General features: G+C 46.6%; 1 protein-coding gene across 6 annotated transcripts in view; it reads left to right on the top strand.

Annotated features, from left to right (window-relative positions):
- pdlim5a (PDZ and LIM domain 5a) overlaps positions 1-12510 on the top strand; it is a 66311-nt gene that overhangs the window by 35200 nt on the left and 18601 nt on the right. For 4 of the 6 annotated variants that reach the window (XM_076269720.1, XM_076269715.1, XM_076269716.1 and 1 more), the window contains exons 6-12: positions 5721-5893; positions 6681-6720; positions 8322-8414; positions 10248-10277; positions 11149-11388; positions 11869-11958; positions 12120-12266. In XM_076269720.1, the coding sequence (XP_076125835.1) occupies positions 5721-5893; positions 6681-6720; positions 8322-8414; positions 10248-10277; positions 11149-11388; positions 11869-11958; positions 12120-12266 (813 nt within the window). Of the gene's footprint in view, positions 1-3206; positions 3224-4906; positions 4928-5054; positions 5073-5720; positions 5894-6680; positions 6721-8321; positions 8415-10247; positions 10278-11148; positions 11389-11868; positions 11959-12119; positions 12267-12510 lie in introns of all 6 variants that reach the window. The other 2 variants (XM_076269721.1, XM_076269719.1) reach the window with 2 other exon arrangements.

The raw sequence follows: 12510 nt of genomic DNA, 5'->3' as shown, positions 1-12510 counted from the left end.
TATGCCACCGAAAGTGACCTACATGTACATGTTCCTATGATGTACACCCCAGAGCTCTCACTACCATACCTCAGCCTCAACAGCTTAGATAGGGAGAAATAAAAAACAGTTTGCTCTGAGACGGAGTATGCGATCTCATTACCCAACGTCCCTCTCGTGGGCCCATGTCAGCCCACACAACAGTTTACTTAAAACTCTGATCTGTCAGATGAGAGACAAATCGTTAGTTTGTTTGTGGTGCGGTGCGAGTGCTCTTGGCCGACACGCACAGCTTATTTAAACACAAAAGCACAGGGGAGCAGCCCCACACTGGATGTGTCACGATGATGGAAATGAGTTTTTCCCGTGGAGGGGAAAAAAAAATTCCTTAAGTCTCGGAGAGGGAGAGAGGAGAGTTACGGCTTATTTTACTACCTCGCTGTACTCCGACGCGCTTCAAATTAAAGGGCCTCTTTGGTGGAGCGCTCTCTCACACTAGTGTTTGTTTTCTGCCGAGTGCCTTTGCGCCCTAATGACACACGTCGGTATCGTCTTGCGCAAAGGAAAATGATTAATGGCGCGCGGCGCCGCATAGTGCACATGCCATCAGCACACTCAGATGACGAGATGCAGGGCTGTATCTTTCTCACACTGCTGTGGTTTCTGATAACCTGGATGTACGATCTATCATACACACACACACACACACACACACACACACACACACACACACAATACGCACACACTTTCACTCTATCCCTACATCTCATGTTTCCGTGCGTGTGTATGTGAATGTGTGTTTGTGTGTGTGTGTGTTTGTGTGTGTGTGTGTGTGTGTGTGTGTGTGTGTGTGTGTGTGTGTGTGTGTGTGTGTAGGGATGTGTATGGGGGTTTCTAAGTGTGTATGTCTGTGTGTGCATGTGGGGATGTGTGTGTGGGGATGTGTATGGGGGTTTCTGAGTGTGTGTGTTTGTGTATGCATTCACGTGTCTGTGTGTGTGTGTTTATCAGTTGGAGAGGTGGCTGTAGTGAAACCCAGCACGCGAGGAGGAGTGTTTGACGTGTGTGTTTATATTTAGAGTGCCCGGGGCTTTGCTGGTATGTTGCAGTCCAATCGGGGCGGCTTTTTATGCTGCCACCCCCCCCCCCTTCACTCTTATGCTGTGAAGCCTCTCCTAAAGTTAACATTGGGGCCATCATCTGTCCAAATTTCAGACGCACCTCTCCTAATTGTGTTCACTCCTTTTCTCCCCTTCTCTCTGTTCCATTCTTTCTTCCCCCCTTTCTGTCTGTTTTGGTAAATGGTGTGGCTGGGCTCCCCTTTCTAACAGTCACCACCACCTGGTGATATACAGCCACTGGCATTTCACACCTTTGCCTTTCCTGGCAAGGCACAGTGGAGTTGGACAAAGACATCCTGGATCCAGTTGCTGAGCCCTTGAAATGTCCTGGCTAAGCTTGAAGCTCTGAGGGTGTTGTTCTTTCTCTCTCTCTCTCTCTCTCTCTCTCTCTCTCTCTCTCTCTCTCTCTCTCTCTCTCTCTCTCTCTCTCTCTCTCTCTCTCTCTCTCTCTCTCCCCTTGGTGTGTAGACATGCGCCATGTTTTTTCTAGAGCGGCTCTGGCTTAAATTAAGGCTCGGTGAATTTGTGCAAATTTGTGGCCCCATCGCTGTTTGTATTTAAGGGCTTTTATAAATAAGTCGGGATGGAAATCGATTTGCGGGCGCACCGCGCTCACAGCTAGCTGGGCACACTCAGAAACCACAGCTTTACTTGTGGGTGACGCTCTTCTAATGAGGGAAAGGGTACCCGTCAGGCAGTAATAGCAAACGCACCCCCCCCCCCCATGCCCCCCCTCCTCCCTTCTTTGTGTGTGAGGAGGAATCTTCATGGCCTTTGACTGTTAGTGGGCCTTAATGTCATGCAGCTGTTGAACTTAAGTGGTAGACTGTAAAAATGTAATATATACTCTTCATTGGGACGCGAGAACGGCTCTGTAGGGACATGCCACACTGTCAGGTCATCTTTAATAGGTTTAAAGTGCTGTGGTCAGGCGCCCGGTCAAATCTCACAGCGGCCAGGGAAAAATGGTTAGGCCCTGAGGTGAGTTTGATCTGACAATCGCGGAGAACACGGATAAACCGCTTGAGTTGCACTTCACACTTGCTACCGGGGATGACACCGGAGCCGGCTCAGGCATCTGTCTGTCTCCATGACAGCACGGTGGTTTTCCATGAATTCAGGAGACAGAGGAGCCTAATTGGAAACAAATGATGCTCACTCACTTTGTACGCCCCCCCCCCCCCTCTCTCTCTTGCTCTTTGATTTGCAGATGTGATGGAAAGGGGGTACCTCTTGCTCTCTTATCAAAATATCTCTCCCCACCTCCCCTCTTCCTTGGGAAATGTATTCTCACGATTCCAGAAAAAGGGATCTGCCAGATGACCTCTGTTCCCTGCTCCCCCTGCTCTCCTTGGGGAGGGAAATGCTGTTGGCCTTTTGACCATAATGAGATGCTGGCCGCTCCTGTGTTTCCTTATAATTCATTGGATGTGTCGTCCGTTTGGGCTCTGGGGGAGCGAGACTCGTCTCGTTCGGTGAGTCTCCTCCCAGCTCCACCCACATTTTTAACCCCCGGGGTCCCGCTCAGCCAGCGTGGCATGAAGCATGTGTGGAGAACAGCAGCACACATTTCATGTGTCACCCCCCTGCTGCTTTTACCAGAAAGCCACCTATGGGGGACCTGTGGCTGACCCCTGGACCCGTGTAAACGACCACATTCTCAATAAACTCTCCGTCGCTTGGCATGACACGGCCATACACCCACGCACAGACACAGACTCACACACACACACACACACACACACACACACACACACACACACACACACACAACACACAACACACACACACACACACACACACACACACACTGCACACTTGGTGCATGCTCATGTTAAAGATGCAGATCAGATGTACAGTCATAGCTGGAACATCAGGTACGGTCTCTCTGCATGTGCATGTGCTCTCTGCATGTGTGTGTGTGTGTGTGTGTGTTTGTGTGTTTGTTTCAGTCTCCAAGGGGCTTTATGGTGACACTGATATGACAGCCCGCTGTTATCTGTTACGAAACTGTCACCTTTCTCACTGTCACTTTGCAACATCTGTCTCTGAACATCTGTCTCTGAATTCATCTCTTTCTTCTCCTTTTTGCTTTCAATCCCGTAGGAGGCTGCAGTGACAAAGTTAGTATTGCGAGCATGCAAATGTCTCTTCTGTGACGTCAGTGTTGTGTGTGGTGGTGTACTGTGTGTTCTATTGAACAGTAGGCCTAGTGCCTTGCAGAAGTGTATTGATCGTCATTGCACATGAAGGTCAGGGGGTGGGAAGGTCTGTCTCAGGTGACTGCAGACCTGTGAGAGATTCATGTTGCGCTAAGGAGCCTATCTGAGCCATTTACCCTCTGATATTGTGCTGTAAGTGTATTAGGATTTGAGCGCTCATATGAACACTAATGCACACTCACACACACTCACACACACACACACACACACACACACACACACACACACACACACACACACACACACACACACATACACACTCACACACACACACACACTCATGCATCCACAGACACACACACACATTCACAGACATACAAGAACACACACACACACACACACACACACACACATACACACACACACACACACACACACACACACACACTAATGCACAAAGGCCAAACCAACTTGGCTAATTTATTGACAGCTGATCAGCATATCTCCTGTCGCCACCTGACAGAGAGTGTGTGGCGCTGGACGTGGTGAGTGGGGGGGGGGGGGGGGGGTGGTTCCTTTGGAATGTTCCGAATGCCAACTTCCTCCTGCATTTCATTTCCCATGGTTCCCAGGACTCTGCTATCAGATACAGCAGCATATATGTGGTATACTCCACTGCAGACTGTCACATTACGGCTGGAAAACATAGAATGAGAAGAGAAGTTGCTCAATGGCTGCTTTCTCTGTGGCTATTTTGTGTTTATCTCAATATATTTATTTTGATTCACAAAAACACAAATTTTTGGGCAGAGATAGGAAGGCCAACTGCAATTTAGAGAATATACAATAGTATGAAATAGTATGACTATACTGGTTGGATTGTAGAGTGCATATTATTATCATTAGTTTTTCACATGCTGAGAGTGTATTGTGAGTTAATCAGTTTAGTTTTTTCAAGTGCTTAAGCTTAAACAATATAGTCCTGAATAATATGTAAAAAAAACCCTGCCTTAAAGTGTGTTAAAAATCTCTCTGTGGAAGTGTTTGGGCTTTTGGCAATTGTGTCTGTTGTTTACCAAGAACTGCCACTATGCGTAACCTTTCACGTAATGTGAAACAGAAATCTGAGAGGCTGATTCAACAAGATTGAGCTGTGGCTTGGTGCTTGAGCTGATATACAATAGGTGCAACACTTAGAGGTATACACGTCAGCAGGGATAAAGAGAGCAGCAGCTGTTCTCTGTAGTGGCTCAATGGCTAATCAGAGAGACTTACTTTAGAGAGCAAACAGCGCCCTCATGTGGCCAGAGAAGGAAATACTAAAGTTGTTTGTTTTAGAAAAATGTGTCATTTCAGATGTTAATAAAAGTCATGCATAATAGCATTTTTGGTCATAGTAATTGTCTTGAGTTGGAAATATGACCTTGATTACATGGTACCTTGGTTACAAACAACTAATACATAATGATAATTTAGTTAGAAGCTAAACATGTTGGTGGATTGTACTAACAGTGTTTTCTACAGTTTGAGTTTTACAGTATACAGTGTATAGTTCAGTGTTATATTTCCCTATAAGTCTAAAAACATTTCATTCAAATTTGTTTGTGTGTGCTTGTCTTTTTTCTCCATAAAACAATGCATTAGTGGACCCCAGAGTATCTTAAAGTAAGTAAATTGCCCTGGCAGATTTGTGAACATCTATTGTAGCCTGATATTCGTTTTCCCTTATCTATGGTGGTCGATATGGCCCTTATACTCATTTGTCCAATTTCCTGTCATTTTTACCCTCTAGAAAAGCTCCCCCCACAAGGTAAACTGGGAAAATAGAAATATGCTGAAATGTAGCAAAAGTTTTTTTCTGCTAACTGTGTGTGTTAGTAGCAGTGTATTCACCACACTCCTTTACATTCACACCATGCTGAGTGTGCTAGTATTTCACTAATGCTGTTTTTCCTTAAAGAACAACAAAATACATAACTGCTGTCATGGCACAACCAAGAAAGATCCTAATGTCTAACTCTAACCCCTACTTTTGTTGAGGCAATTCCACAGTTGTGTGATTGTGATGAGTGACAGCACTCAGCATATATAGAACGGAAACAATTTTATTTTTCATAACAGTAGCTATGTTTCCTCCTAGCTTCACAGTGCTGTGTATTCCACTCGTTTGTAACAAATTACAAGTTTCTCTCAAAGTTTTTGGTTTGCCATTATGTTTAACACAAATCTAATTATGCACAATTAATTATTATTACATAAATATAATTAACTTATGTATGTTTGGCGTTCATCATGGAGCATACACAATGTAATCCTCCCATTTCAAGTTGATCTGTTTTTTTGGTTTGTTTTGCATGAGTGAAACTTACATAATGTCCTTGATGTTATGCTTATAATGAAGGGCCTCTGAATGATGTGCCTGTGGTCTGATGGTTGTCTTTGTGTGCTGCCCATGCAGAGTCCCTAGAAGGCCGATCATCGAGACGGATATCGGATTCTACCACGTCCCCTCTCACAGTGACGCCAGCAGGAAACGCATCATGGAGGACACTGAGGACTGGCGTCCACGCACGGGCACCTCGCAGTCCCGCTCCTTCCGCATCCTCGCCCAGATCACCGGCACAGAGAACGGTGAGAGCCTCACCATCCAGAGGCCAGCAAAGGGCCTGTCCCTTCCCCGGCCTGCATTGCATGCTCTGATACAGGCCCAAGCCTTTTGAGACATTAGACTTCCAAATCTCTAGGAATCTGCATGAGAATTAGGAAATTCATTGGGAGTATGCATGAAGTTGTAACAATTAGTTCCGTCTGGAAGTATATAATGTGACAAAGGCCAAAGGCCTCTAGAAATAGTAGAAATAAGGAAAGAGATTTTTATTTTTCACTTGTCTGTAGTAGGTAGTTAGTTGCAAGCACAATTTACTATACGTGTCTGTAGTATTCTGACGTCTCTGAAATGTTTTGGCAGCTGAATTGGAGCTACTTGATAATAGTCCTCTAAGTCATGTTGTACATGTACAAAAATAGACTAGAGACTACAGTCACTACTGTCTTAGTGTGCCACCTCACACTGTTTTACTGCATCCTTAGTGTGACCTTAGAGTACCTCACAGCAGATGTGGGGTGGTAGCAGAGAGAGAGAGAGAGAGAGAGAGAGAGAGAGAGAGAGAGAGAGAGCAGTGTGCACGGCCTCTGTTTTCCTCTGTTTTGGTAAAGTGCTGCTGTGTTAGCGTTGGACAGATGAGCGATTCAGGCTCTTGACATGCCGTTCTGTTTTGCAGTAGCAGCTCTTGGGCACGCAGCCTGTTGCAACATTTCAATGAAAAGAGGGGAAAAAATTATATTTTTTATTTTCTTTTTTGCTAGTAGTTTTTTTTTCTTCTAAAAACCAAATTGCATTTTGCATTTCCCCCCTCAGAGCCAACACAGGAGGCTGTGGACGCTGAGAAAAAGACAAAGTGAGTAACAATTTTCTGCCTGTTTGCCTGCTCTGTAGTGGCCGCAGACGTGGTGGTCTGTTTCTCTCTCTCTCTCGGTTTCGCACAGACGTAATGTGGCTGTTGTTACCGTTTCTATTTGGGTGACGGGAGGCCCCCAGTGGAGCGGGACACCCTGTGATTTTGGTGTGCTGTATCACATGGGGCATTCATTATCTCCATTCCTTGTTTATCCGCCGGAAAAAAAAATCCTCCTCCGATGCCGTAAACTTCCTCCATGCTTAGTTGAACACCAAATTGGAGGGGGCCACTTCTAAAAAAAAGCCCTCAATTAGCCAACAAACACACACACACACACACACACACACACACACACACACACACACACACACACATGCATACATACATACATACATGCAGAAGTACTTCAAGATGAGGGGGATTAGCCATGATTGAGCACAGGCCCTTACAGTACATGTGTGTGTGTGTGTGTGTGTGTGTGTGTGTGTGTGTGTGTGCATGTGCATGATGCAGATGACTAGCAGTCTGCTGTGTTTTTTTTTGCAGTGAGTGTCACACATGTCTCAGTCCCACACGAGGTCAGCTCTCAGCCGTGAGAGCGGCTTCCATTGTGTCTTCCGGCCGGGCAGTTGGCTGATTACACACGTGAGGGATAAAGAGAGAGAGGCTTGTGTAGAAGGAAAATCTGCGCAATTATAGCGTATAGAGAAAACGAGCCTCATCCGGACCCGTGTGTGGCGTCGCCGGGGTAGAGGGACCACACATACCGCACTGTACACCCAGTGTGTTGTGTTTCGGATCAAACAGCAGTTCTTGCAAGAGGACAACTGTTGAGGACAACACAGTTTGGAGACTTCTCAGTTCCCATCTCCAAAACAGACATTCCTCGGAAAACACATGTTACTTTAACTGATGCGGAAAAAGAGGGAACCAAACCACGAAACCTTCAATCACTGTCACTGAAGTTCCCTTCATGTTAGGGTCACTCATGCACGGCAGTGGTCTGCCATGCAATAGCTTTATTACAGACACGACACAACCGTCCAGTCAGTGGCTATTTGCCCAGTGATGAGTGTCAGTGTCTCAGATCCACATCCCCTGCTACGCTTCTGTGGTGGTGTGCTGTGATGGTGTTGTCATGACTGCGGTGTTGTTATTGGTGTTGGTGTGACTATGCATCATGTCCTCACGTCATAAATAGCAGGTATGATGGACCCATGGTCTCGTGCACACACCATGTGTGTGTGTGTGTGTGTGTGTGTTTGCATGTTGAGTGAAGTGAAGGCATGGCCTATTACAGCTGACCACAGCTGATGTACGTCTGCTTTTGTTATTACTGAGCAGTTGATTACACAGGAAATGTATCATTCAGAAATGATTGATGATGTGTTGATTTTTGCATTTGTGTGTGTGTGTGTGTGTGTGTGTGTGTGTGTGTGTGTGTGTGTGGTCACAATTTATTTTGGTGCTCAGTAAACAGTGGCACTAATTCGTCTCTTCACTCTTTCCAACTCTCTCTCTCTCTCTCTCTCTTTCTCCTCTTCTTCTCCCTGTTCACTCCTTCACTTTCCTGCTCGTCCGCCTGTCCATGTGGTCACCAGGGTGAACAAGGTGAACGCGCAGGCCGCCGCCCCCAAATACAACAAGCTGAGAGACTGGCACCACGGGGTGTCGGCGCGCACCCTCAATGTCCAGTAGTCTTCTCTCTCTCTCTCTGTGTGCCTATCACTGTGTGTGTGTGTGTGTGTGTGTGTGTGTGTGTGTGTGTGTGTGTGTGTGCGCGCGTGTGTGTGTGTGGGTGTGTGTGTGTGTGTGTGTGTGTGTGTGTGTGTGTGTGTGACTGATATCCTGTCACATAAAGACTAAAATAAAACACCACATTTTTTTTGCTGCACATCAATTTGTTTTTCCGTATGAGAGTGACTGGCACGGCACGCTGCACTGCTGCACTTGTTGATGTTGATGCGTCAAGAGACTATCATTTTGTGTGTGTGTGTGTGTGTGTGTGTGTGTGTGTGTGTGTGTGTGTGTGAGTTTCTTGTGCGCAAGCTGAGTGTTTGTGATACCCCCGCCCCCCCCACCTTAAATGCTGCAACTCTCTAGACTGGCTAATCCAAATAGTTTGGAGAATGTTCACTGGGAACAGCTCAATTCAAATGTTGCCATGACACACACACGAGATGCCAAACAACTGCCTTGGGAAGCGACTCTTTGCCACAGAACAAATTTACACACACACACACATACACACACACACACACACACGCACACACACACACACACACACACTCTTAGTGTTGAACTATGGAGAACAGACAGTGTTAGTGTGTGCAGCGTGGTGGCAGCTCCACAGGAAATGACTGGATGTGATATGTTAGTGGGGATAGATGGCACGCGGGTGGATTGGAGTGGATTGGAGTGGACTGGAGTGGACACCCTCACACACAGCTCTCCCAAAGTTTGCCTCACATGCCAAAGCCCATGTCTGTGTCAGATTATATGTGGACAGCTCTGAACAGAATATGTGTATGTTAGTGAGTCTGTGTGTGTGTGTGTGTGTTTGTGTGTGTGTGTGTGTGTGTTGTGTGTGTGTGTGTGTGTGTGTGTGTGTGTGTGTGTGTGTGTGTGTGTGTGTGTGTGTGTGTGTGTGTCCGCTGGTCCTGAGCTCTGAGGCGTTGGTGTTTATAAAGCGGGGAGTGCTGAGGGTCAGGCAGGAAGACTGTAGCAGGCCCAGCACCAGGTCTGTTCCCTGTGCCAGGAGCGTTTAGCCAGTCAGGCTGACACAGAGCAGGAGCTGCTCTGCTCGCGCTGAAGGAACGCAGAACCGAACCCCTCCACCACACACACACACACACACACACACACACACACACACACACACACACCTCCAACACCCTCCACCACTAACCTCTCCCAGCACTCAGCTTCCACAGGAACTTTGTGCTCAAACCCACTCTGCTTCTGTTGTGAACATGGTGGGTGATGATGATGATGATGATGATGATGGTGGTGATGATGATGAGGATGATGATGATGATGATGATGATGATGGTCATGATAGTTCACTAGTGTCCCTGCCTTGTAGACGTGAGTGTTAATAGACCTTTGCTGACCAGAAAATGGCCAAGTGTACCACCCCACACTGTGCAATGCAACTAGTCATCCTGCTGAAGCAGCCTTTTGGATTCTTAGCAGAGTTCAGACTGAATGCATGTGCATCTACTGTTTGGTGAATTAACTGATCATTTAGATTATCCTCTGTTTGATTTGATTTCTCTTTATTTTACATGCCTTGGTTTCACTATTCTCTGTTCTTTCCTTTTACTGATAGTACACTGATATAAACTGTACATCCATAGCACCTTCCTATAGCTGCATGGGGTTTCCATATAGTCACTATACCTTAACTATAATAAAGATGCTTCTGGTAAGACTCTTCCTTCTCTTGTCCTCTTTCTCCGTTTTCTTCTATGTCATTTCCTTTTCCTGTTCTTTTGTCTTTCTCTCCTCCGATGTAATTCCTGTAGGGAGACAGAGTCAGAGCATGGACAGGGCAGGTAATGAACTCTCTCTGAGAAAGCATAACCCTATCAGCACACACATACACACACACACACACACACACACACACACACACACACACACACACACACACACACACACACACACACACACACTTGTGAGACTAATGAATAAGAACCCATCCACGGACACATGCATGCGTGCACACACACACACTCACACACACTGTCTTTCTCTCTCTCTCTCTCTCTCTCTCTCTCTCTCTCTCTCTCTCTCACACACACACACACACACACACACACACTTGTGAGCTGCACAGACTAATGAATAAGAAACTATTAGCGGACACATGAATGTACACACACACACACACACACACACACACACTCACACACACTGTCTCTCTCTCTCACATACACTAATGAATGAGAACTCTTGGAGGAATCCAAAGACACAATAATCCACACTCTGACTGAGCAGGGTGAACGAGCACTGTCAGATGAATAGCACTGGATGTCATATCTTCCATTAAAAAGTTCAACCTCCAGCACTGCCATGCACCTCCCCAGCATGTTCCCAGGTCTTAAGGTCAGAGCAAACTTTCCACAGCGCCATGTGGTGTGTGTGCGCAGAGCTGATGCAGAAGTGATGCAGAACGCCGTTCTGACACACACACACACACACACACACACACACACACACACACACACACACACACGCACACTTTTGCTGAGGTTTGCAGAGTGCTTTGGCCTTGTGACTCACGTTTGATAGACTCTCAAACTTCAGACTTCCAGTCACGGTAGTCATGGCACCAAACGCACCACTAGCAGTAAGTGACCTTCATGTGTAACCCCCCCACCACCACCCCCACCCCCCCAATCCTTCTCCTCCCTAAAAAAAGAGAGAGGAGCCTTCAGACAAGAGCGCCACAGAGACCCTGCTCCCGTTATGTAACGGCCAGGCTACGGAGGAGGCTGAGGCCAAGGAGGAGACGACGTCAGCCGGGGACTGTGTCCAGGCCTCGGAGGAGATTACCCACAATTCCCCCTCTCTCCCAGGCTCTGCCAGCAGCGCTGAGCCAGAACACTTGGCTCTGGCCCTCTGCGAATGGTCTGACCAGACCACAGAGCCAGCCGCTGACAGGTACATCATGTTAATGCTCAAAAGTCAAAGTCAAGAAAGAGAGCGACAGACAGAGAAAGGGTGGGATGGAGAGAGAAAGAGAGAGAGAGAGTGTGCATCAGAGAGAGAGAGAGAGAGAGAGAGAGAGAAAGACTCCTCTGTGGGAAATGTTCACTTCCAACTTGATCAAGAGCAGCCTTTTCATTATGGAGAATGCTTGCTTGATCATTTCCCATAGCGGCATGCTGTAATGGGATTTATGTCTGGTGATATGAGTAGTGCCGTTGCATCACTCATCAGGCTTGGCATGGCACAACAAGCTCAGGGAATAAGAGCGATAAAGACAGCATGGGGCCACCAACTGTTTTTTCTCCCCCATAGCAACAGACAGAAACACAGTAGGCTTGTGGAAGCTATTTGAAAAGAGGTTGTGAGATCCTCTTGACCCCTAGTTTGTGTGTGTGTGTGTGTGTGTGTGTGTGTGTGTGTGTGTGTGTACAGTAATAGTGCGTGTTTGTATGAGGACAGTCCTGTGACAGACACTTCCTCTGAGGCACCAGTGCTCCTAAGTCCCTCTCTCTCTTCCCAGAGGTAAAGCTCTCTATTTTCTGCAAGTTCACCTACTGTACGCTACATACACATCTGTGCTCACTTCACATCTTTATCTGTGAAACAGAAATGCAATTGAAAACGTTTCCTCATCCACTTTCGTTATTCATTCTGTTTGGGACTCGTTTGTTGTCACGTGGTAGTACTGACCAACCACCACTAGATGGCAGTGCCATCTCAGGAGAGAGCCTGAGTCTGTCTTGTGTAGTGGAGGCTTCTGTTGTTCCTGATGAATCCTCTGGTCAGGAGGAGATAAAGCGATCTTCCACTCCCATGCCTGACACAAACAGGTACCACACAGAGATCACACACGTGTTAGCTTAGCCTAGCTAACGAGCTAACACACTGTCAAGGTTTGTTAAACACAGAGTGTTCTCACAAAAGCCACTAATAATAAATGAGTGTCATACTTAGATTCACTGAGACATAAGCACACCAAACAGACTCAAAACTAATTATTTTGTTTGGTTCAAGTTCCTGTTATTAGCAGGAGAGTGAAGTCACCTGTTTGGAAACTGAAACCATGACAAACCA

The sequence above is a fragment of the Alosa pseudoharengus genome, unplaced genomic scaffold (assembly GCF_046254945.1).
Source record: "Alosa pseudoharengus isolate Yale_2024_CS ecotype anadromous, Long Island Sound unplaced genomic scaffold, YU_APseudo_1.1 YU_APseudo_1.1_scf_6, whole genome shotgun sequence".
In the NCBI taxonomy this organism is placed as follows: Eukaryota; Metazoa; Chordata; class Actinopteri; order Clupeiformes; family Clupeidae; genus Alosa; species Alosa pseudoharengus.
The sequence above is the reverse complement of the archived record's forward strand: the minus strand, read 5'-3'. Positions and strand labels throughout refer to the sequence as shown.